General features: G+C 48.9%; 9 protein-coding genes across 9 annotated transcripts; 5 read left to right on the top strand and 4 right to left on the bottom strand.

The window, feature by feature from the left end:
* Positions 1-753: 753 nt before the first annotated feature.
* FIESC28_07002 (uncharacterized protein) lies at positions 754-2,172 on the bottom strand (the record flags this gene model as incomplete). Its single annotated transcript, XM_031161144.1, has 2 exons — positions 754-1,833; positions 1,930-2,172. The coding sequence occupies 2 exons, from the start codon at positions 2,170-2,172 to the stop codon at positions 754-756; spliced, it is 1,323 nt and encodes a 440-aa protein (XP_031014772.1).
* Positions 2,173-7,116: 4,944 nt separating this feature from the next.
* FIESC28_07003 (uncharacterized protein) lies at positions 7,117-7,364 on the top strand (the record flags this gene model as incomplete). The annotated part of the gene is made up of 2 exons (XM_031161145.1): positions 7,117-7,231; positions 7,288-7,364. 2 exons carry the CDS (start codon positions 7,117-7,119, stop codon positions 7,362-7,364), a joined length of 192 nt encoding a protein of 63 aa, XP_031014773.1.
* Positions 7,365-7,522: 158 nt separating this feature from the next.
* On the bottom strand, positions 7,523-8,768 carry FIESC28_07004 (uncharacterized protein; the record flags this gene model as incomplete). Its single annotated transcript, XM_031161146.1, has 4 exons — positions 7,523-7,576; positions 7,628-7,699; positions 8,044-8,721; positions 8,766-8,768. The coding sequence occupies 4 exons, from the start codon at positions 8,766-8,768 to the stop codon at positions 7,523-7,525; spliced, it is 807 nt and encodes a 268-aa protein (XP_031014774.1).
* Positions 8,769-9,767: 999 nt separating this feature from the next.
* On the bottom strand, positions 9,768-11,429 carry FIESC28_07005 (uncharacterized protein; the record flags this gene model as incomplete). Its single annotated transcript, XM_031161147.1, has 1 exon — positions 9,768-11,429. One exon carries the CDS (start codon positions 11,427-11,429, stop codon positions 9,768-9,770), a length of 1,662 nt encoding a protein of 553 aa, XP_031014775.1.
* A 2,134-nt stretch (positions 11,430-13,563) lies between these two features.
* FIESC28_07006 (uncharacterized protein) lies at positions 13,564-15,075 on the top strand (the record flags this gene model as incomplete). The annotated part of the gene is made up of 4 exons (XM_031161148.1): positions 13,564-13,676; positions 13,837-14,239; positions 14,295-14,469; positions 14,516-15,075. The coding sequence occupies 4 exons, from the start codon at positions 13,564-13,566 to the stop codon at positions 15,073-15,075; spliced, it is 1,251 nt and encodes a 416-aa protein (XP_031014776.1).
* A 1,914-nt stretch (positions 15,076-16,989) lies between these two features.
* Positions 16,990-18,289, top strand: FIESC28_07007 (uncharacterized protein; the record flags this gene model as incomplete). Its single annotated transcript, XM_031161149.1, has 6 exons — positions 16,990-17,037; positions 17,105-17,209; positions 17,266-17,356; positions 17,414-17,510; positions 17,559-17,819; positions 17,872-18,289. 6 exons carry the CDS (start codon positions 16,990-16,992, stop codon positions 18,287-18,289), a joined length of 1,020 nt encoding a protein of 339 aa, XP_031014777.1.
* Positions 18,290-18,964: 675 nt separating this feature from the next.
* Positions 18,965-21,352, top strand: FIESC28_07008 (uncharacterized protein; the record flags this gene model as incomplete). The annotated part of the gene is made up of 1 exon (XM_031161150.1): positions 18,965-21,352. One exon carries the CDS (start codon positions 18,965-18,967, stop codon positions 21,350-21,352), a length of 2,388 nt encoding a protein of 795 aa, XP_031014778.1.
* A 161-nt stretch (positions 21,353-21,513) lies between these two features.
* FIESC28_07009 (uncharacterized protein) lies at positions 21,514-22,505 on the bottom strand (the record flags this gene model as incomplete). The annotated part of the gene is made up of 2 exons (XM_031161151.1): positions 21,514-21,628; positions 21,679-22,505. 2 exons carry the CDS (start codon positions 22,503-22,505, stop codon positions 21,514-21,516), a joined length of 942 nt encoding a protein of 313 aa, XP_031014779.1.
* Positions 22,506-23,587: 1,082 nt separating this feature from the next.
* FIESC28_07010 (uncharacterized protein) lies at positions 23,588-24,556 on the top strand (the record flags this gene model as incomplete). Its single annotated transcript, XM_031161152.1, has 2 exons — positions 23,588-23,645; positions 23,703-24,556. 2 exons carry the CDS (start codon positions 23,588-23,590, stop codon positions 24,554-24,556), a joined length of 912 nt encoding a protein of 303 aa, XP_031014780.1.
* Between the last annotated feature and the right edge of the window lie 650 nt (positions 24,557-25,206).

The following is a 25,206-nucleotide window of genomic DNA, read 5'->3' on the forward strand; positions in this document are numbered from 1 at the left end:
AGGCTATGATTAACTCTGAGAGAAAAGTCACAGGTAAGCAGAAAGTCGTGGGACCGACTTAGAGGTGGTAATGAACTCCAGCTCGCGCTTTCCCCGCGCGCAGCCGTTTATTTGTTTATTCCTTGTTGTTCAGGAATCAATCCTCCACTGCTCAGACGTGCATTTCAGTGTCGCAATGGAACGAATCACTGGAGACTTAGAATATACTTTTCATCCAATGACATATGCAGTCAATCACTATTGCCATAGAATAAACTCAACACTGAATATATTTATGTCCCTGCCAATCCAAAGATACTCATAAAATCACTCATTCTTGTTGGTCAATTATGGATATTCCAAGACCGAAAAATGAGTTATAACTCTAGCCCCGCTAAATATGTAAGTAAGTGAGTCACAACTTCGGTGAGGAACATGTGAAGCTCATGAATATGTTCTACGGTCCATACTGCAGCCCTATAACTGATCATCTGAGCATATCGGGCATTGTAGTGATTTTGCGCACTTCCTTTGGCTATTGTTTGCCCGGAGACCCGCAGAGGATTGTGTCTTGGAGTGGGATATAAAACCACTAAAACCAACGTTGTGGAACAGGCTTCAAGAAAAAAAGTTATATGCGCGCAATGCATTGCTGCATGCGATTCCACGTGCATGCAAGACGCGCCCCAGGTTGCAAACCGTTTCAAGCAAATACAAGACGTCGCCAACAATGCAGATAAACATAACTCATCAAGAACGCTGACTGGTGGAGACTCATCGAAGCAGAGCCTCACGTTCGGTTGAGGAGATGCCATGTGAGTACCTCCTTGACAGTCGGTCTGAGAGACGGTATGCTCCGTGGCAAAGCATACCCGCAAAGAAACCTACAGCATCGTTCCTGAAGGCGAAAATACCGGCAGTTGTCATGAGCATAACCGTCCACCTCTCCATGCGCTCATCTTCTGAAAGATCGCGTTGGCGACGGGGTCCTTGTCCAGAAGCTGTATGCCACAAGTCGGAAGCGCCCTGATTGAGACTGTTACCTACCTTGGCAAGCTCAAGACCAGCTGCTATGACCATGATACCAAGTATGCTCTTCGGGTAGTGCATCAGGAGATCCATGAGAGTTTCGCCCAAGAGAAGACCTAAGAATAGCTTGAACAGGCCCAATATGATGATGCTGGAGCCGCTACGGGCCCCGAAACGATACTGTGCAGCCAAGCCGCCAGCGCCGTGGCATACAGGCATACCTCCGAACCAAGTGCCGGTCAGGTTCATCAAAGCTACACTGATCCCAACAGACGTTACCGAGGGAGTAGGCGACTCAGGCAGGAGATCATGCGATAGTGCAGTGACAGCTATGATAGAGTTGAGTGTTGTAAGAGGTAACTGCCCGATAGCCATCCATAGAGCAGGCGAATCACTGTGCCCAATCCAGTGAGGCATGGTGAAACGAGGACGCCAAACATAGAACCACGGAAGGCTCTCATGAGAATTGGTGACTTTTACAAAAGCTAGCACCAGAGCGAGAACAAAGAAGTGCAAAGCATATGGAAATCGTGGTAGTTTTTGTGTGCCGATGAGGACTAAGAAAGCCAGCAATGCCCATATGCGGTTGTCAAGAGCTGGATGTGCCCAGTGTAGAGGTTGAAGCAGTGACGAGCCTGCCCCAAGAATCAACGATAGACCAGCTCCCAGTTGAATGCCCTTTACTACTGGAAGAGGCACAATCCGAACGACCCATCTTAAGAGGCCTGTGACACTCATGACGAGTACAGCAGCGCCAACCCACTGGCCAGCAGCTGTGGCAACGGCCATGGAAGAGTTGTTCTGAATGGCTGCTGATGCGATGGCCTATAACGAGTGTTCATGTCAGTTGAAATAGTGCAATACCGATAGAGAAACTCATCGGTCAAGGAAAAGTGAACACATCCGTGTACTCTCACTAACCTTCATTGGCTGAACAGGCAGAGGAATACCATAAAATGCACCGGTCAAGATATTGAAGATGCCAGTGAAGACAAGTGTGCTTCCTAGATCGATAGATCCCTGTGCTGCGAGAGCGATCATGAGCGGAAGCAAAGTGCCTAAGTCACCCAGTGACCCGGAAATCTCAGCCCATGGTGCTGCACGGAGAGTTGCAAAGTTGTTTCGGTTGATGCGACGAATATCACTCAACCATGAGGGTGCCATGGCTAGTGTGTCTATGAAGTCTGATTTGACCTCGTTGGTTCGATCGATGAATGATATCTGGTCGTATCTCCAGGCCTCAGCCGTAAGTGAGTGATGGGAAAGCACAAAAGTGGATGGATTAGATTGTCGTGAGAGCTGTCCGACAATCACGTCTGGGAAAGTGCACCCAGGCTCTGGAGCTTAGAATGAGCCAGATGAAGCTCTCGACAGAAATGCGATTCGATATAGACCAGAAAAATGGGGAAAATGCCGCAGTAATGGTGGTCTTATTTCGTCGACGTTGTTTGATTCAGAGAAGCCCAGTTTGCATCATGCCTTCATCAAGCCAAGTAACCGATATCTTGTACGTTCTGAGATCCATTGTGGTCAGCTGCTTAGTTGTCGCAGCCATTATTACCGCAGCTGGACCCATAAGAATAACCGACTCTCGCTAGAGTGACTCAAAGATCAAAACGTTGAAGGACAGGCTTGGTTTCACATGCTTTTTTATTAACCCCAGAAAACAGTCAACTACTAGCAATATAACGATAACGCCAAGCTGGAACCGAGAAAGTGCAATATCAGATCTTGAGGACCGAGGACGCCAACGGTTTGGCGAGGAACCGTGCATTGGTGCTCGGGTATCCGGTCGTGGGGCCCTAAGTTAATAGACAGGCTGTTTGTAGAACCTCAGTAGGGAATGGGCTTATTCCACAGAGCTCTGGTCAGTATCACGAAGTGAGTTTCGATGGCCATCTGCATTGCTGGGTAGGGAATTAGATGTCATTGGTCGAAGACAAAAATATGTGATTGATGTAGAATACTCATGACTTCGATGGTACTGCTTTTATCTGGATAAGCGACCTAAGCTTCTTAGCCACATCAAAAGCTGCTCCAAGTTATCAAATGTGATGGGTGTGTTGACTATAACCCCCCCACCGCATGTGTTGAAAATCATCACCTATAGAAGGGCCCATGCCGGCGGGAACAATTTGGATTTATGATTCAAGCTGTCAAGAAGACCAACACGGGCACGACGCGGTGGTTCTCATGCACGTTCGGTACAGCTGCCGATCCTCCACCAAAAGTAGACCGCCTCCAGGAGATGGTCTGTCACGGATACCCTTCATCGTGGAGCCCTCTTTGAGGGTCTTGAATGAAGTCGCATTCTGAGGTTCATCGGCGATAGCTTGTGCCACTAATTACGTACCCCATATTCTGTGATCTTTTCCATAGCTAATCATGGTTTGCATTCTCAGCTCAGCCTGAAGTAGCTTCTGCAAGGCTCTCATAGATCACGGTCACGTCGCCGTGGTTTCCCAGAGAACATCTTCTTAGACCTTTGATAAGTGTACTTCTCCGGCAGCCGGGAGCTCAAGTCGAGCCAGACCGCTAAAGGGAATGCATGATCTGCATGGAGGTTACATGTTGCTGTAGCTTCCAATGATAAGCAGAAAACTTGAAGGCTAGTAAAACTCATGGGTGTTCGCTTTCAGATAACCTCTGAGAGGCTGTCGTTGCTAGGCAGAACGAATTGCACTATCCGTACAAGCGCCATTCTTTCTGGACAAGGCTTTTCCTATAGCCTAGGAGGCTAGCCGCGGGAGCCTCACTAGAGTCTGCACAGTAATTGCCAATGACCTCATAGCGGGCGGTTGCCGTGTTGGGATAGCTACCTGTTAACTAACCCCCAGCGATAGCGAGGCGATCCGGCGCGAAGTCGGCAACTGTCCTTGAACTGTTGCCATTTTATCCCTCGTCTTCCGGTACTTCCAGGTGGAATTTTCAGGATGAACGGCATCAGGCTTCCGCTCCTAAGTGATTGCCCGTTTAGCAGGGCCCGGCCGCCAGCTGCGAGATATAGGATAAGGAAACATGGGATAATAAGCTGATACTCATGGGGAACAAGACTTCAAGCCTTGCAGGTGTGTCAGTGCATATAATATGGCTTCTTATAGGATGGTATTGCCTCTCCACTCCCCGTACCAAGCCGGTAAATTTGTCCTCGTGCATTTATGGCTCTCAGCCCTGACCTCCAGGACTTTCTCATGTTACTACTGAGATCCATGTCATGAGCCGAGTGGTTGTGATCGTTATTTGTATGAGGAGATAAGTAAAAAAAGGCCAGCTATTTTACCGGAGTAATCCATCATGACAATAAAAGTGAATTGCGGCTTCTGGCATTGGTTTTCGTGTAAAGCCTTCAAGACTTACTGGTTTGTGCCTGTGAACGCTGGAGGTAATAGCATCGGAAACAAGGGATGCAGGCTTCTTCCTGGCATTGACCTGGGTCGTGAAGGCTTGATTCTGTCTAATCCTTGCAATGTCAGGTCAAGCCTGCACAGTGTCATACGTAACTGTGGGGATCGGGGAAAACATGTGGAGACCGGCTACTGAGATCTTCTCTTCGGATGGAACCTAACAACGAATTGGAATAAGAGGTTGAAAGTTGTACATTACAGCACAGGAATTGCTGAAAGACGGGTTCCCCGAAGCCACTATCCGTTCATCAGATTTGATAATGTCTTAATAGAACCATTGCTCAGAGAATCGCCAGAAGCTGATTCTTATCGAGTTTGGTGATATTGAAATTGATGGCAATATAGGCATGCAGACGATGATCATGCACCTGCACCTAAGCTTTTGCGGCAGCTATCTGATTGGCTTTTCGAGGGCTGCCGAGACACCAAGGCTGATCCAGGTCAGGTTGATCCAAATCCAAGGACTCATCTCCCATCACGAATGTAATTAAAGAAAGGTTGAGAATGAAGCAACGGCACCAACGATAGTAGAAGTTAACGAGAGAGAATAGGCGACCGGCTGGATAAGAACAGAATTGTAAGACGATGGAGACGTCTTCATTTCAGACCCATTGTATAATCTCTCTCTTGCATTGTGATTTGTGTCCGTTATCCTACCAAACAAGATGATACCCGCCGTATCGGCTCCGTTATAGCCGGACCTAATAAGGGTACGGAGAAGGGAAATTCGCGCAGCTCATCTTGTCGCGAGGGCGAGCAAACCTGATGAGAAGTGAAGCCGCATGTACCGTGCGTGAATGCACTGTAATTTTCTACATCATGAGCTTTGTCCTGCTGCATGCTGCCCGGCGGGACCATGGATGGAAGTGGCATAGAGCTTTGAAGCTCCCTCCACATGGACAATCTCACCGCACCGCTCTTCAGTTGCCGTGTTCCGAGTTATAGAACGCATGGATCAAGCAAGACCCAGCATGTAGGAGCCCTCTAGTTTTTCGTACAGCTTTTTTCCACAGCATGATACTGGCTCTTATACGGAGACGTAGGTATTTTTCGTGTATCTCCGCTGGTACCTTGCACTGGAGCTAAGGTAATGCTCATGTATAAGCGGCCCGTTCGTAAAGAGTGGAATCGGCCAAGACGTAACAAAAGTAGGTGGTATGGGCCTCGAGTTTTTGTAATTTAGTGACATCTAAGTTACTTTGAACTCAAGTATCGTGATGTCTCTATGAATGCATTTTTGGTGAGCGATTATCCCGTTCCATATCTCTTATGCAGTACAAAGTGAGATTCATGAATCAGGCCTGGAGTATCCCTCGTTCTACAGTATCAAGTCGAATATGGATGTAAGTTGCTGATCTAGGCTCTCGTTACCTTCCACGGTAAGGTACCTACAGTATAGTGCCTACCTGCCTGCACTCCCATCGTCATAAGGCCGTCCAGTACTTTCTTACCTAGGTACCTCTTTCCCAATGTAAACGAAGCTTTCCTCGCACATTCAATTGGGTTGTCTCACCTGTTTTATTAAAGATACTTGCCCCAGGCCTATCTCTCCTCTTCATCACCTTCATCACTCATCAATTTTAGCCTACTTACAGTTCTCCTCGTTCCTAAGCTCCCTTCCTACGACCTATCAGTCTCAGACAAAGTACATAACCTCCAAATTCCAATCAAACGACCCCTGTCAACAGTGACAATTGCTGTGTCTTTGTTTTGTTCTCGTAAGTTCCACTTTGCATCCCAGGCTTGCCCAGTCTTTTTCTCCCTCGGCCCATGATGGGTCATCATCATCACTCTAGAAATCCACATCCTCCGGGGCATTCGGGAGTCATGTTTTCTTCCTTCCTGGCTGTACAGTGCCCAGAAAAACACCGCAAGATAGGCCTTACCTAGCGTTTGGCCCAGCCTCTATATCGCACCACCCTCGCTTCTCTCAGTCTCTCGCTTTCCATGATGCCCGGACATGCCCAGCCCATACCCATACCCATACCCATGTCTGCCCATGCTCACCCCTCCAGAGACCCAAGCAACCACTAAAAGAGACCCTGGCTTGTTCGCCCTGGCCTCTTCTTAGTGACTGTTGCTGGGCTTAAGGACCCATTTTACACTGAGAATCCCAGACCTCGTTTGGCTTAGGACTGTTTGTCATCGGGTCGTGACGATGTATTCTCCACTTTTCGCGCTCTTGGGTGATTCTTGGGGTCGGATGGCTGATCAACAAAACCACAGCAAAGCCCGCCTTCGCGACCAGTTTCACTCGCTGTTTCTTCATCACCCTTCAAGCTCCTAAAGGTAAGCCGTCCTTATACTGTTCCGCTGCTCTTTCCGCTCGTCTCGTCCGCATCAGAGCCCATTGTGTGTTGCGACCATCACAACAATTCTTCATCAATCACTGTCGTCTCTCAAATCGGCTCCTGTCGCGCACATCGTCGCAATCCTAGCACAACTGCCGGCACCAGCGCCCGGCAGACCCTCAATGGAGTTCGCCAAGGCTACCGCCAAACCAGGCCTTCTGTTTCATCGATTCGCTTCCAAACGGCCCAATTGAACGACATGATCATGCTATGAGATTTATTGCGACATCAGCACTCAATGGGCGCAGACGAGATATCTGCAGCAGCGCGATTTTTCAGTCTCATCATAGCGCGAAAGATGTTCAATTGTTTACTAACATGTTGTTTTTAGCATACTCTCCGCTCTCAACACAATGGCCGCTATCAAGTCTCTCATGACCCGCGACTCGGTCGCTCACCTCGCCAAGCGCCAGAACTGGGCTGCTCGTGAGCCCGGTGTTATTGTTGTCTTCTGTATTGTTGGTGTTGGTATGTCAACCCCTGCCTTTAGTTTCTGCGACGACTTGTGCTAACATTGTCAACAGTTGCCATTGGTCTTCTTGGCCTCTTCCTCTACAAGAAGGCTATTGCCCGCAAGGCCAACAAGGCCTCCGCTGTCTAAGCCGAATGCTCGGAGAAGACTGAGGTCAAGGAGAGTGGAGGGTGACCTGAGGCATAGTCATGAGCGTCTTTGGACTATTTGCTTCAGGTAGACGTGGTGTTACTCTAAGGTGCCTTCTGCGACACTTCGGGTGACCGACAGTGACCCCGTGTTCCAGTTCAACTTCGGTTACGTCCCTCACCAATTCCTCGCTTGTCGGATGCCAGTTGAATCTTTCACGGTTAGCAGTCTCGGCTCGCATTTCATTGTACATACCTACATACCACCGGATCTCGTGGGACAAATGTGCTGGAGGACGGGTTCTCGTCGAGTGTTCGCAGCCAGGTGGCTGTGTTCTATATTCTAATGCTACTGATACCTACCTGTTTGATGCAAACAATAATGAATCTTTTTACATGACCCTGGATCGTCCCAATCGCATGTGACCGAAGCAACTGTATATAATCATTTGACTTGTTTACCCTTCATACATATATCTTACATATCTAGTAGTCTAATGCTAGTGATACAAAATGTCAGGCAGATAGTTAGAACGCGCCTATCAGAATCCCTCTTTGGCTAACATATCTGCTATGTCAAGGTAAAAGGCAATCGCGTTGAAATTCTTTTTGATGCCCATCCACTCTCTTACCGTCCACCCGACTCGATTGGACCAATTGATAAGATCCAAGTGACTTACCCCAAGCAACGTGCCTTTATATGTACCCCAGTGACTGCTCTCCACACTCACAAGTCCGTCGTTGGGTCCCTCTGCCTGGGTCATAACGGCGTGTGGGTGCCGGAATGGGCTCAACAGCGTCGGCCGCTCCACAGCCGCGCCGTACGAGAAATACCGTACGTCTGCCCGGTCCGGCGTGCTCGGATTGAATTCCTCGGCCATGTACCGTCTGGTCAGCTGCGAGAAGGCCGCTGTGCCAAGACCAGCCCTCTCAAAGGTCTGATATAAGCGAGGCAGGTATTGATGCAACGGCGAGACCTCTTCATCAAGAAGGTAGTCTGCAAAGGCGCTCCCTCGGTGTGGAGTAGCAACTGTGACGAGTGCCGCAACACGAACGGGAAGCGGTTCCAGGTGGGAAAGCATATACCGAGCGTCAAGACCGCCCATGCTGTGTGCCACGATGGTGAAAGCCTCAGGGGCTGGAGCGTGCGCTTCAAGAGCGGAACGAAGAGCGGCAGCGCGATCAGCAATGGAAGAAGATGGAGGAACAGTGGGAGTTATGACGGATGCGCCCTGCGCGGTGAGGGCATCGCGAATTCCATGCCAGTATTCTACTGCTGGGAAATAGGGAGAGAGGCGTAGTTCAGCGAAGCCAAATAGGCCATGAGCTAAAACAATAGGGTATTTTGGAGTCTCTGGCTGGATGTTAGGGAAGTTCCAGAACGAGCCGATATAAAACTTACCATATTTCTCGCGTATCATAGCATAATCATCGGATATCTCCCTGCCCAGGGCTTTTATTCTCGGGTCATGTTCACGGCCGAAACAGTGACTATCAGTGAAGCTTCGATATTGGAATAAAAAGGGTTGCTTGCGGTATGGATGTCTGACCAGACCCAAAGCAGGCGCTTTACGCCATATTGTCGATCTGCTCATGGATCTCTGTTTTGCATGAGTGGAAAATGCAATGGAGTTGCGTGAGTATGTATATGGACTTCAAGGGTCGGAACGTGGGACGCATGAGCGATTAATGGGTGACGTCACCGTTTGTCTTTATGCGATTTTGATAGTGTCGCGTGAGAAGTGACGAAGGAATGTTATCAGCAAGAGCCTCCCGGGATATAGGGATAATTCACATACAATCATGACCTTGAATGAAAACGGTAACTGGTATATACGAGAGTGGCATGCTGCGTTATAAATTCTCCCTTAGTAGATACCTATGATGAGCACATATCTCATGTAGCCATCTTCAAAATCCGAGCAACGGATGACCGCAAGAATTACATATGCAGAATTGAAAGCGCTCTAGGGCCCATCTATATATCATTAGGCAGATATGCTCTTATGTAGATGGCGTCAGTTCACGAGTCAATATTAATTCCATTGGCTGCGTATGAATGAACTTATACATCTAATTGAAGCTGGGCACTCTATCCTAATATAACTACCTAACCTAGGCTATTTCAAAGGCCCATCCCGTCGGAGTCTGGATCTGCGATGAGATTTCCGTGTTACGAATATTTCGCAGAACGTAATTGTAATTAGTCTATTAAGCCAGGCCCCATCACAAGTATGTCCTAGCTAGAAAGAACACGCGTATCGCTTTGGGTATAAACGAATAAGGTATCTAACTGCAGACTTCCCACCAATCCCACTCATATCAACGCCAATCAAGACCGTTCGTCGTTATCATCGTCGGCACATTAAACGTTCGTCTGGAGCAAGCAGGACTTTGCACTAGTTCAGCTCTTCTCAGGAGGTAACTGGCTAGGCGCATTCTCGTTGGTTACACCACTGTAAGCCGGTCGGGATTGCATGCCATCGAACGGACCAGCCAAGTTCTCGGCAACGGCCTCATCATAGCTGGGAGGAGCATCATCGTACGGAGGTGCTTCTTGTCCTGGGGCCAATTGTGGGGGGTACAGAGGATCATGAGCGGGCTGAGGAGGAGCTTGGCTGACAGTCTGAGAAGGCCGTCGTTGCGGTTGCTGTTGCTGCGGTGACACATTGACTGAATTCTGCCTGGGTGGCAACCGTGGAGGGGTGTTATTCGTAAAGGTTGCACGTCCAGGTCGAGTCGACCTTGCAGCTTCAACAAGTTCAGCCGGAGGTGTAATACCAGAGTAGACCTCTATTTGCGCAAAGTGCAAAGGTAGAAGAATGACTGGTGGGGTTTTAGAAGTAAGCCCCTTCTTGGGCTGACCCCATGCCACTCCCAGCTTGATTTCAAGCTCATACTTCCTCGAAAGATTACATGTAGCGAACGATGGCGCCACAGTATTGGGCAGGGGTATGTTCTTCCATACATGATCTGGAATTACCAATTCCTTGCCAACCTCGTCGTCGGGACCTGTGGTCAACGGGACGTTGATAGTGGGGTTCGAAACAACAACCCATCGGTTGATCTTTTGGTTGTGGAGCTCAAGTGCTCGAACATCAGTGCGCCCAATAAGCTCCATTTGGAATGAGACCAAGTAGACTTGCTCGGGGTTGTTGTTGAGTTTCTTTGCGATAAGTCGTAGGGGAATCGGCTTATTGCAAGTCAAGATACTGGGGTGGGGTAGGCGAGCTGATATCTCGATAGCAGGAGCAGGAGCGATATCTGCAGAGCGTTCTGAATTAGATGCAGTCTTGGACTCAGAACTGCTTCCAAAGTTGAAAAGAGAAGAGCGTTTCTTCTCTGGCTGGGGAGATTGCGGTCGAAATGTAAATGGGCGACGAGCAAAGGCTTCTTGAGATGTTGGCTGTGGCCGAGGGGGCTCAATAGGTAAGAATTTCAAACCCATGTTATACCGCCAATTTTCCTTGAGTAGTCCCGGTCGTTGTATGGTCACTTTGATGTAGTAGCGGATCTCTGCCTCTCCAGGATAACCTGTCAATGAGGGAGGTAACGTGCGGGTTACATGGCGAAGATATAGTTGCTTGCTGCCGTCCATGACCCTTACACCACCAATGCCAAATATCCCTCCGCCTCCAAATCCTCCCACGTTAGACATACCACCGATTTTGGACATGGCCATTGGGTCGCTGCAGGCATTGTTGATGGGGAGTTTAAAGTTGAACGGAAACTCATGCTCGCCAGCCTGAAGTGGATATGCGCCGTATGGATTCGAGGAGCTGGCGTAATAGTCGTCCGGGAAGACCTGTTGTAGCTTGTATAGGATCTTGTGGTTCTCTATTGCCATGCTGCCAGGAGGCCGTTGGGGGCCAGTTTGAAGTCTGTTCATGGATTGTGGATCAAAAGCGTTGGGAGCTTGCAAGGCGGTTCCAGACTCTCCCTCGAGCTTGACGACAATGCTGCCGATCTGCTCATTGCGATTAATGCCGAGAATGACTCGACCTGAGATGAAATCGAGGTTGGTGTAGAACTCCGGTTGGTTGTTGAGCGCTATTCGGATAGACATGATGGGCGAAGAGGAAATGTCGACGAACGATGCGATATCCGCTGTGCGACACGACCGTTGGGCAAATCTGAGACTTGTTTAGGCCTAACAGTCCAACGGTGTTGTTGTGTGAGTTGGTCGTAGATGGCTTCGCATCTGCCAGACAGGATCAAGAAGAGACTCTTTTGTTCAATTAGCAGCTTATGAGTTAATGTGTCCACTCAAAGGGCTCCAAAGAGCTGTCAATATTGCATTGTATGTATTGAAGACGCCCAAACCTTCGATAAGTTTAAAGTTGACGGATGCGCAGGATCCAGGACAGTCGTACGTCACCAGAGCTACTCAGCCTGAGCCAAGCCCCGCGATGGACTAGGCCTCACCGCACCCACACCTGGACCTGGAGGGGTGATTGTGGCTGTTGCTGACTGTGGCGTCGAGCTTATGTGGCTAGTATGGACGTCGGTGCTCTAAGCGCCGGATGGCCGATCTAGGCGTTTGACAGATCTTGGAATTTACTGATCACCGATGTGGTGGTTCTTGAACCCGGTTCCTACAGCAGAGGCCTGTTGTATCTGGCAGTCTGTCAAAAGTCCCTCAAGCAGGGGTAGAAACTGTCGACAAATCTTCACGCGACCATGTATCTCGCTGTGCCGCGTTGCAATGAGACTGGTTTGGTGGAGACGACCCGAAGATTCCCAGCACCAGACGGCAGAGAGAAAGAAAGTGCTTCACGATGCAGCAGTTGCATGAATTTGTTGGTGATGAAAAACTCTACGAGCATCACCTGCTTGTTCAAGCCCTGGAGCCTGTTGCATTCTCCACTGCACCAGTACAGGAGATCACCAACACAATTATTTCAGCAAAAATGCATCACAAATCAGTGGCTCCGTTGGACCTGGATGTGAGCTTCATTACCCCAATGCGTGTCGACAATGCCTGAATGCCCATGCCAGGGCAGTAGGACCCGCGATCGACGCTCCCAAAACATTCCCCGAGGTGTTTCGATACCCACAATTTGGCATGAAATGTGCTGCATCTTGAACCAACTGCATATTCAGGGTCCTTCTGTTCAGTGCGATTTCACTGAGCTGGCCAGAGATGCATCAGGATACGGCCGGGGATTCGAAACCAGGGCATGCATTGTTCACAGAGCCCGCGCTTCGCACACAATTTAACAAGCCCTGGAGTCCGGAATCTCTCCGCGGTCTTGCAGACCAACTCGAAATCTCAGATCATGTCATCCACGATCCAGAATGTCCATTTTATGGATAATCAGTCAGTCATATATGTATCATCTCGAGATGGATGCCTGTAGTGTCGTCAGTGCACAGGCCAATATCCCGATCACCGCTCGCGTCAGGACAGCTCGCGGAATGATACGATGCGGGCCGTTTGCCGCCCAAAACCATGACATGGCCCATCTCGCGCCCGTCAACCTATCACAGTCCAGGCCGGCCGCTCTTATGGCCTTGCACCGGTCGCCCGCTGCGTCTGTGCCGTGCGGGCTGCCGCCGTTTCCCCGCCTGGTCTCTTGATGATTGGTAGGCTTAGCCCCCATCTCGGCCAGCGCAACGACAAGAGATTGTCTCTTGCAGGCAGAGATTGCCATGATCCTGGATATGCAACCTTGTCAGGCTCCGGATAAGTTACACTTTTGCTTCGCCCTTGTCATGTTTTGATTCATATAGGCAATTGTCTGCAGCTGTCCTAGTCATGTCAATCCATCACACATGCTAAGAAACCACTTTACATACGAATATCATCCTTGTCCAAGACGATGTACCAGGATGCATTGCCCAGTGATCACACGGTCTTGCTACTTTGCAGAACTACTTTGCAGATATCATGACCCCTGGTCTAGGACTACTAGGATGTAACGCCCAACAGCCACATGTGCTTTCTCTGGTGCTTGGTGGCCTTCCTTTTGAGTCCTGCACTTTACGTACAGGTTGGGTACTATGCAAGTTTGTACCCTTGACTGCCGATCATAACTAAGCTGATTGGTTTCGTTTGCTCACCGGATTGCTATGGTTCGAGCTTACGGCAGTTGTTCGTCCTTGCTATTGGACCGACCAAGAGATATCGGATAAAGGCTGAATACCCGTCTTACCCGTCAAGACCTTGTCTAGCCTGTCTCCTATGTTGCACCGCATTCATGATCCTCCCAACAGCTATCCCCCCTCTGCAGCGCCCCATGGGTACAGAGCCTCACCTGCAGGGCTCCGCCCAGGCCAACAGGCAGACGGTAGAAGACTGCTTTTTCTATATGTAGGGGGCCAAGCCATCCCGTCTTATTCTCCGAGTCTTTTGCTTCTGACTCGGACGCCAGCCTGTCATGATAATTAGCCATATCTGTTGGTCGACACTCGACGATGGCAGGCGATTGTGGCTCGACCTGTCCAGCCTCTGATGGCTTCTATACTTATAGTCCGAGTGTAGGCGGCAACGCCGTACTACTTACTGTATTTGCCCTGCTCGCCCTCGTTGCACTATACTTTGGGGTTCGATCCAAGACCTACCTATTCTCTCTCGCACTCACAGCCGGGCTCTTCCTCGAAGTGTTGGGATTCATCGGCCGAATCCTGCTGCATTCGAAGCAGGATGACCAGGGACACTTCTTTCTCGTTTTGTTTGGTACGGTTCTGGGCCCGTCCCTGATGAGTGTTGCCATCTTCATCGTCCTTCCGCACATCCTCAGCATCTATGGAAAACCGATCTGCCCATTCAGACCTCTAGTAGCTGGCCTGATTTTCTGGGGACTCGCAGCAGTCACCATTATATTCGAGCTTGTCGGTATCATCTTTACAGCCTACGAGACGAATGGTTTCAGTGTATGTTATTCCAATTATGATCATCAATGGTCTTCATGTGCTAAGGTTCAACCAGCGAAAGCAAGGAGCAGCGATTGCTGCCACAGGTTTAGCGATACAGGCTTTATCATTGATAGCATGCACCGGCCTGCACTTTTGGTTCACACTCAGCTTGAGTACCCGGCGAGGCACTCTCGATGCCCGACATTCGCAGGTGTACTCGTCCTCGCAGTTCAAGAAATTCCTTATGGGTAAGGAGACCTAGTCAGTTGATGTACCTGACTAACACGCACCTAGCAATGGAGATGGCATCTGCTCTCTTGATCGTTTATTCCTTCTACCGGCTTGTCGAGTTCGCAGATGGCGTTTCAGGAGACGTATTTCAAAACCAAGCTGCGTTTATGGTTATAGGAGGAGTGTTGCCTTTCTTGGCCGCGGCCCTTTTGACCATCATCCATCCCGGAAACGCATTTGCTGAAGCGTGGGGCCCAACGTCCCCAAAGGGTCTCAAACGCCAGAATCGACCTGATCCTGTGCAATCTCCCACTCCTAGTGGCCACCCCGTTCACCACATGTACGATCCTGATATTCGCAAGCAAGTCTCGCCGACCACTCCAAAGCACCAGCGGAACTCGGGGCCGCCTGAGCTGCCCGAAGGCTCTATGGGTCTCCCTGCGCGTCCCAAGCCTGCACCTAAACCACCAAGTCCTCGAGAGCCTCGAGAGCCAGGGGCTCCTCGTAAGGGACCACCCTTACCATTGAACCTTTCGGCTATTCGAGCATCGAGGAATAGTTACCGGGCAGAACAGAGGGGTCAAGCACCTAAGGACATGGTACCCGATGAAGAACTGTGGTAATGGGATATAGTTGATTCAAAGCGTTGGTACGGAGGTCTGCATTTTCTTTATCTGGAGGGAGAGAGTGTGTAGTCACAGGGAGTGCTGCTGGCTGGCTGGCTTACTCGCTGTTATATATGATACCTGGGAAGCTATTCGTTCCTTTACTACGAGGGGGGTACAGCACGTGGTGTCTCAGATGCTGTGTATCGATATACCATGCTTATCTGCTGGAGTCTCTCAACGGGAACCCCATGTCGATTATAGAGCTTTTGGACTTGGGTCAATACTAATTGGGGTGGCATTGTCGAATTCTTTAGGTATGGCACGTCCTAACTGATAGTTGCCACAGTTCTAGATTAATGTGAATCTATCAACTAAGCCGTGTCTTACCTGATCTATGTCTGGGGTAACACCCTTGGCACCGTACTCCGTAGTGATGGGCTCTCAGGAGGTATGCTGAAGGCCTCGAGCACAATCGAACAAGTTTCTAATGATTCCGAATAAGCCCGTGCTTCTACTGCGAGCCTCTATGTTTCCGGCCTGCCCAACCTATTTCTAATGCCATCATTTGATCACATCCTCCAGACAATGTTAATGGATCTGCCACCAAACCTTAATACACAGGACTACAGCGAATCACAGCCAGGATATAACTGCTAAAGTCTCATTTGTCACGCCAAGATAGTTCCTCAACGGGCGGTTCTCATTGAATGGAATGCGAGGGACCAAGCTTCGAGACATGTCATCCAATGCAAGGCACGACAGCATTTCTCCGCCACTAGCTTAGCGCCTCAACCAGGAACGGGAAGAAAATGCATAACAAAGAAACTACTGTAGATCGCCCGGATCTGGCGTTGCCTTGGGCCATTCACGAGAGGGCATGGAGGGGAGGGGGACTTGCTTGTCAGATGGTAATGTGATAGATCATTGCTATCCCAAAGCCGACTTAAGCCTTCATGAGGCGAATGCCTGCTTTGTCTCGACGTACAAAACTGATGAGAAAACGAGAGCAGACGCTTCCGTTGGATTGAATATTTGGGGTAAGAGAGAGAGTCCTGACTCTTTCCTAGGCTCATCAGGTTTCCCTACAATATCATCACCAGTCTTTTGCTCAGCCCAGAGTTCTTTGTTCCTACCACCTACGTTGAGGTCTAAATGCGCTACATTATGCCAGAGAAGGTATTTAATTGACAAGGCAACCAACATCTCCAATCAGTAAACACTAAATCTGTCGTCTATTCAGCCAGAGTCTTAGTGCAGATCAACCACGCTTAGCCAGGTCCGGCTGATGCGGCATCCAGTGCTTCCACCAACGTGCCTGGCTATAAACTTAGATCTGTTCTTGGCAAATATCTCAATCAAATAGAAAGCGACATTGTAGACTGTAGTTTGTGCCGCTACAAGAATGTCCAGATTCGTCTAGAAGCCTACGCCATGGCTTGCCATCTCCCCTCAAGAACAAGCCATGCCCCCTACCACGACGTCCTCGCTTTTCACTCTGTCGACTCGCTTTTGCGAATGCCCCAATAGTCCCTTATGTCAGAAACATCTTGACTACTAGACCCATCACCAATGTCTTGCGCATTTGCACGGATATCGGATATCATCAACCGTAAGCTCGGAAGAGGTCGTTCTTCCGAGTACGACGACGACGAGAAGCCCCGACTCATATCCATCACTACTACTATCACCATCACAACGAGTGCGACTGAATCGATAGAGTAAAAAAAGAGAGAGAGAGAGAGAGTCGCATCGAGAAGAGAGAGGATGGTGTCGTGGACGCTTCCTCTGCAGGTCACTTTTGCGAAGAGGGATAATGGCCTGAACTACGACCCTGAAAGTTTTACCGGCCAAGTCATTTTGAACCTCAATGTTGCACTCGTAGTCACCACGAGTGTATTTATGCTTGTGCGGTTGTATGTACGAGCTATCATGACTAGAGGTCTAGGGCGAGATGATGTACTTGCTACTATTGCTTGGGTGAGTCGACTATGCTCCAGTCTACACCGTCAACTGAAGAATCTTGACTAACTAAACCGACCTCAAGTGTCTGGTCACTGCACTATCTTGCATAGAAGTTGTTCTCGTAACGAAAGGCGTAGGAACTCACATGGATAACTTGTCCAAAGAATCATTGGCTGAGCTCTTCTCAGTAAGTGCTCTAACCCGGCGGTCGCTCTTGTCAGATCGCTAACTCTTTGTGTCTAGTTGATGCCTGTCGACAAAATGCTATTCATATCATCGGGTTGTTTTGTTAGGCTTTCCATTCTGTTTTGCCTTCCTCGCATCTACAGAGACAGTAAGGGAGTTCACCACCCAACATTGTTACTTAGGTACTGACGAGTATCATCGACAGGGTCTTTTATGACGTGTATCTATGGCGTCTCTTTGGCAACCGTGATTGTCGCTGCGACTTCCCTTTTGTTCCTGGTATTCTCATGCAGCCCTCCATCGTAAGTCTCCCGTGCCTACGATGAGTTATAATACTAATACTTGAACAGTGATGTCTTCAACGCCGCGAACCCAGACAGACAATGTGTCTCCAACTATACTTTGGGTCGCATGAGACAAGCGCATTCTATCTCGGCCACTGTCGTCAATATTATCATCCTGTTCCTCGCAATTTGGGCCTCATCAACAACATCGAGAACTCGCGCAAAGACTATCAAGCGGACACTCATTCTTGTCGTTGGCGTATTTGCCATCGTTTCGTCTTTGGTTCGCATAGGGATACTACTAACCACTGACTTGAGCATCGATACGTCAGTTCCTTCATCCATGTGGATTCTAAAAGCGATGCTAACACGTCTACAGAACCCACAGAATGGTCCGTACAGCACCTTGGTTCCCTATTGAAGTCCACACCGGACTCTGGTGCAGCTGTCTCCTTGCCTTTGAGCCCTTAACTGAGCCGAGTAATAACCCAAGAAACTACAACAATTACAATATGAGAAAACTTTCCCGAAGTAGCGCTTGGGAACCACAAGACGACCTGTGGCACAGGAACTTGGTGACATCGAATCCTCGTATCTCAATTCACGGAATGCCCAGAGATACTAAAGGAAAGAGAAAAGCATCGAACGCTGAGTCAGAGGCTGATATTGAGATGTTGGAAAACGAGAGAGGTATCAAGTTGACTACTGAATTTTCTGTTCATGTAGAGAATAGTGCTCATGCTGGAGAGCGATTGGAAGAAAGGGTCTCAAGAACACCGGCGTGGAATGCTTTCTGATAAGAGAATAGAGTAACTGCCTAGTAATCATTAATTCGAAGCTCCAATTGTATTGTATCCCCGGATTTCGGAAACAAGACAAAATGCATCCACACTATCCGATTAAGCTGTCAATACCTGCTATTCAATGCTATGGATCTTCATGTCAGAGCAAGGTGACTCAAACACGGCAGTCTTTGTCTGAGCAAACAGACAAACAATTTCTTACCAAACTAACGTATGGCTACATATCTTGCTTGTACTATGTATCATTTCTTTGTCTATTTGCTCGAAAGCCAGTGAATGAATAGCACAGATACGTTACTCTTTGCTTGGTTTCTTCATCGAACAAAGAAACTGGTCTTAACCGACAAGGATATGGCCAGGGGGATCATTGCCTAATGACAAAGAAACTTGCAGGAGGCTTTTCAACAATTTGTCGACAAAGAAAAACGAGGTCCAGGCAAACATTAAGAAGTGAATGGATGGCCCATCCTCAGAGCTAGCATATCTTTGTTCGCCAAAATTAATCTTCCAGCATATTGATATAACATCAACCCCAGGAATAACACCTTCACATGCCAGAAGTTCGTTAAGGGAACATTAAAAAGTTCTTTAACTTTCTGCTCTTATCCGTACTTGTCGTTGACACTCAATATTCAGCGCGGAGACTTACCTTCACTTCCGACTCTCAACATGGGCCAAGACAGTGGCGAACAAGCTGGACCTGATCCCCAGGAACAGAACCCACAAGAAGTTTCGTCTCAAGACGATGGAAATCGACCCGATGATCAAGCAGCCGAACTATCCCAGCAAGAAACGAACTTGTCAGCCACAGGAAACTATGAGGCTAATCAAGAGGATCGTGTCCAGAAACCCCCTGGAAGTTCTAAGGAACAGCACCCTGTACCTCAGGTGGGAGATTCTAACCGCCGACATTTGTATGCTCATAACCCTCCAATCTCTGATGATGAGTTCGCCGAAGCGTTACATGCGTTCAATAACTCGATCACAAACGCCGAGACAGGAGAGCGTGATTCCCTAGCAACCCACCAGCGGCCTCGCACTCCTCCCATAGAGAGAGCCCGAAGACATATGCAAAGCCTAGAAGAGCAGGGTGTGCAATTCACAGACGACTTGGAGAAGGAGATTATCGACAACATGATACACAGCATGGGCCTTGTCCCTGCTTTGACAGAGTGGTGCGAGAATGAAGCAGGCATCCCTGTTGAATACGCCAATAAGCTGTTGAAGGAGATAGATCAACTGAAGCTCGCAATGGCCAAGCAGCAGCGCGACTTACACAAGAAACTTGCCTCACAAATGAAGTCTATTGAGGATTATCAGTCACAGAAGAAAGGGCGGAAGCTCGACAAACAGATGGAAGGGATTGAGAAAGAAGATGCCAACGACAAACTGGAGGGTCTCGATGACATCTCTATTCCATCTTCAAGGCCTTCTCTTGAAATTCCGAGAACTCCTCCTGGAACCGAGGGATCAACACCAGCGAGTTCACGTTCGACGCTGGTCGAAATGGGAGAGAGACAAAGTCTGCAACAGCAAGTGTCAGACCTTCAACAGAGACTTGATGAAGCAAGAAAAGACAACGAGCGGCTCCAAGAATCCAACGGGTCAGTTTCAGACAAGGACTCCACCAACTCTTGGCCGGAAAAGGGTGATAAAATCAATACATTGGAAAAGGAGAATGAGGACCTGAAGGTCAAGCTCGAGGGTCAGATGAAAGAAATGAACGAACTACACCAGAAGATTGCGAAGCTTCAGCAGACTGACGGCCATCAAGACCAATCAGAGGACATGGAAGCTTCAAACACAGATTCTGAAAGCTCTTCGTCAGAAAGGATCGAGGATCTTAAGCAGAAGCTCAAAGATCAACAGAAAGAAATCGACAAGAATGGACGATTAACCCGCCGGATTGCAGAGCTCCAGATCAATGTGAGACACTTCGATCGACAGGCTCAACTCCAGCGAAACCGACTGGAAGAGTTGGAGGCTTCAAGTAATGAGGCTGCAAGCTCTTCTTCAGAGGAGATCAAGGGTCTCAAGGAGAAGCTTGCGGAGAAGACTCAAGATCAGAAGAGAGAAACCAACAAGAATGAGGCCTTAACCCGCCGGATTGCAGAGTTACAGATTAATTTGAGACACTTCGATCGAGAGGCTCAAGTCCAACGAGACAAATTGGAAGAGTTGGAAGCTTCAAAGGCAGAATGTGTGAAGTCTCTTTCAAAGAGGATCTCGGATCTCGAGGAAGAAATTGATGATCTCAAGGAGGAGCTTAAGGAGAAGACTCACAATCAGAAGAGAGGAAACGACAAGAATGAGGCATTGACTCGCCGGATTGCAGAGCTCCAGATTAATGCAAGACACGTCGATCGAAAGGCTCAAGCCCAACGAAATCGACTGGAGGAGTTGGAAAGGGTCAATTTCACGACCGCTGACAGGTTGGTCGAGGCGCTCAACAGCGAGAAAGAAGAGTTCAATGGCAGGAATGGTATGAGCCTCGTGGACAAAATCAACTACATGAACATGGCTACCTTCTTCCGCACCTGCAACTACGTGCGGCTGGCTATCCGAGAGAATTCCCTCCCTATAGCCAACGTTCTCATGAACGACGCTGAAAAATGGTTCACCTTCTGCCAGGAGGACTTGGCAACGATGGAACCAAGCGTCAGAATCCAGATGCAAGCCTCGATGCATGTCCTCAATGGCGCCAGGAGGGCTTTGATTCCCAGGAATCAAGAGAAGACTAAAGCTGGTCGAGAGGGCGCTCAGTATGGATTGGATTACCTCGAAAAGTATCCTGAGGGCACTGCCTTTGATCAACTTAGACGACTTGCCAACACTGTCATTGAGAGCACCAGTGATGAACAACCCTTGCTTAAGAAAGTTCTCCAGCGCACTCATTATGGCAGAAAAAGAGTTCGGGATCAGATCTGGAATGATCCAAACATGAAAGAGTCTGAGTTACGTCGTCCTGGCTTGCACTCCCCTGCGTCTCCTAGCAAGTGGGACACCGGTAATCTTGATAAGGACAATACGATTGGGGAGAATGATGAGGGAAACTGATCTTCGACTCGAGAAGATAAACAGGTATTACTGGGTTTTACTTTCCAGTGTTTGATTAAAGTGCCGAGTTTTGGTTTACACTCTCTTTTGGTCATGTCTCATGTGATATCTATGTAGAGGTCTAATTGGAATTCGTACTATCCTGGAACCAAATAATCTATCTAAGGAGCACTGTATCCTCCATCGATAACAAAATTAGCACCTGTGGCATATGTGGAAGCGTCAGAGGCCAAAAACAGATATGCTCCTTGAAGTTCATGAGGCTCGCCCTCGCGACTGGTTCATTGTTAGTGCTAGCGATTATATGACAGGGACCATAAACCTACCCCATGGGGATCTTGTCCTTCCAGATATCTTTGGTTTCCTGATCCACAAAGTTGGAGATCTCAGTGATGATATAACCAGGAGAGATGGCGTTGGCACGAGCAAATCGAGCCCATTCGACGGCCAAACTCTTGATGAGGTGGATAACTCCAGCCTTGGCGGCATTGTAAGCAGCCTGGAGCTGTGGAATATTCACGATACCTCCACTCATGGAAGCAGTGGCGATGAAACTGCCTGACGTGTAGTTGGTCAAGGGCTGACCGTTGAGATCAGTACCTTCGACCTTCTGACGACGCCAGTGCTTTGCTGCGGCTTTGGCACAGTAGTAAGTGCCATCGAGGTTTGTCTGAACAACATCACGGTAGTGTTCAATGGGACCATCGACCATGGGGCCCTTGGTCCAAGGGATACCGGCGTTGGCAACGAAGATATCTAGCCGGCTGTTGAGGTCTTGGACCGATTGATCTACAGCCTTCTCAACGGCCTCGGCATCTCGCATATCAACTTGATACGCCTTGACTACAAGCTCTGTGGTTAGCAATTGAGCACTACGACAGCTTTTCTGGGTATAGCTACCAGTAACATTGTATTTCTTGGAAAGCTCTTCCGCACGTTCCTGGGCCTTGTTACTTGTGCGGTACCACAGAGCGACGTTGGCACCAGTTTCAGCGTATGCTTCAGCAATAGAGAAGCCAATACCCGCAGCAGCGCCAGTAATGATAGCAGTCTTGCCTTGGAGAGAGAAACGCTTCAGGATAGAACCACCGTCAACTACACGGTTGTTATCGTGGACGAAGTTGCCTCCGTTGAGAGGGTGAAGATCAGACATTTTGAAAAGTTATATGGATCAAGAGATAGATGTATGTGTAAGGAAGAAGAAGTCGCTCTCAAATCAACACGATCTCCAAATGGCTCAGTTCATGACTTTTATACCCAGCATCCACCATAGCAGACGTCTCTGGCCAGCTTCTCTCCACTAACTCCACCATCAGAACTCTTCCCTCTTAACTGCGTATACCTTGATGTTAGTGGACAGCCCCTGGATGCTACAGTTTATTGACACAGGATCCGTCTTCCACGGTAGGAGACTCCGCTAGCAATGACACGACAATCATGACCGCTTGTTCCGCAAGATGATCTGGCACGTCTCCATCGTGAAGTAGTCGGAATTGCCTAAACGGGACAGCGGAAAGCACAGCAGATAAGCGGTCGAAGCTTTGATGGAGATTCAGGGTAACTAAACATGTAAGTCGTATGGAATGAGAAAGGTTTGGTGGAGAACTGGTTCAGCTACCTGGCGAAGAGCCCGTTGGACCCATGATATTGAGTCTCTGGTTGGTTAAGATCCTTGTCATGAAGCTATAGAATGCAAGACCCTAGAGCCACTTCATAAGGTTCGACTGGGCACATAGACAGCGACTCCTCAGTCTTTTGATACTACCCCGCATCAATTCCCCAAGGGACAGAGCTTCCCATGGTCTTCTGGTTAATAGAAAGGTCCCCTCTATGAAAGCCGGTAGGAATTGTTGGCGGTTGCTTATCCTTTCTAGGTAGATAACTGTTGCTCAAGGGACGCTGGACCTGGTTTAAAACGCCAAGGGGATTTGTCTACTCAGACTAGGAGCGTCCCTGGACCTACATTCGCTGTGATCGAACTTACCTCGTTCGTACCTTCCGGTATCATTGAGCGGTCGACGTCACCTGCCCCCACAATCATGATACGGCTCCAGAGGAAGGCAGTGGGGTGCTTTCCCCTCCAAAGGTACCTTCCTTCATGTAGTCATTATGTCAAGAACTCTTTCGTCGTGATCAATTGAATTCTTTTGTATCAGCATTCTCGTTCGTTTCTAAGAGATCTAATCACAAGCTAGACAAAGTGACTGTGAACTCATACGTCCCAAATTTACCATCATGGCTACTCATCGACCCTACGACTCAAAGCTTGGAATAGTCACCGGAGGCTCAAGGGGTTCGTATCTGTGACTTGCCAAACTCTTCTTATCAGGGTCAACTAACTGTACTCAAGGCATTGGTGCGGCGGTTGCTGAAAGACTGGCTGCTAAAGGCTGCAATCTCCTCCTGGTCTACACTTCCGACTCATCTACAGAACCGACAAAAAAGCTGTGCAGCGAGCTCTCAACCTCACACAAAATCCAATGCTCGTCAGTACAGGCCGACTTGGGCATCCCTTCCGAAGCTGCGCCTAAGATTATCAATGCTGCACGATCTTTCCACGCCTCGTATAGCTCAAACAAGCCTTTCCAGATTGAAATCCTCATAAACAATGCTGGCGTCTCCTCTAACCAGCACATGAACGATACTAAGCAAGGGGCAATCCAAGAACTCGAGTTCCACCGCGTCTACAACGTCAATGTTTTGGCACCCCTCCTCCTAACTCAAGCAGTTGCCCCGCATCTTCCCGCCAACCGCGGGGGACGTATCGTGAATGTTTCCAGTGTTTCTTCGTCTATCGGATACCAGGGCCAATCGGTCTATGCCGGAAGTAAAGCAGCTCTGGAAGCCATGACGCGGACCTGGAGCCGTGAGTTGGCTACTCGTGCTACCGTCAACGCTGTCAACCCTGGACCGGCTTGGGGAGACATGTACGCAGCCGCCGGACAAACTTTTTGGGACATTAACCAGCCTTATGTTGATGTAGCCCCGTTGGCTGAGTACAATAGCGAGCCAGAGGTTCTGGCCATGGCAGGGTCAGATGCTGAGCGTTTCGATCGTACAGTACGTGAGTCCATGGGTAATCGAAGACCAGGTTTTACAACTGAAATCGCTGGCACCGTCGATATGTTATGTTCGGAGGAAAGTGGCTGGACGACTGGGTCTGTCGTTTGTGCGAATGGCGGGATGAAGATGTCAATCGCTTAGAAAACTGGTCGCATTGCATTGCATCAAAGGCATGAACTTGCCGGTCCCTGCATGGCGGCCATGATGATTCGTGGTTGCAAATTATAACCTGGGAATGTCTATGTACGACAGTCTGCATCCTGCACAATGCCGAGTACCTTGAAACCAGAAGCCTCCACGATACCTACTACCTTGACATCGTCAGTGTTCCACGCCCAATGCAGTGTTGCGCCGTCTACATATGCGACATATCTGTCAGCTTGACAAAACACGTTTGTGCTACCTGGTGTTATCACATCTGGGGCAGAAGCCGATGGTACACAGCAATCATGTACAAGATCGAATAAGATATTCGATGTCTTCGGTTGGCCCGTAAAGCGACGGGATGAGCGGCGGCATTGGAGACATAAACATCAGTCGAGGGACGAGGCGGCACACTTTATCCTCGAGTACCTCGAAGCCATTTTGTGGGACACTGGACCAAGGACGAGCTTAACACCAACTGTTGCCAGTTTCTTGTGATTTCCAAGGCCTTACTGAAGTTTGTATGTGCAGTGAAAATGCCTATACCTCAGTGATTGGCTTCCTGTTGCTTGCGCTCGGTTTTCACTTCGCTTGGGTAACACAGCTTATTGAGCTAGGTCCTTTTTGGTTTGGTATCACAAACATAT

This window comes from Fusarium coffeatum (assembly GCF_003316985.1).
Source record: "Fusarium coffeatum strain FIESC_28 chromosome Unknown BRIP53273_contig_151, whole genome shotgun sequence".
In the NCBI taxonomy this organism is placed as follows: Eukaryota; Fungi; Ascomycota; class Sordariomycetes; order Hypocreales; family Nectriaceae; genus Fusarium; species Fusarium coffeatum.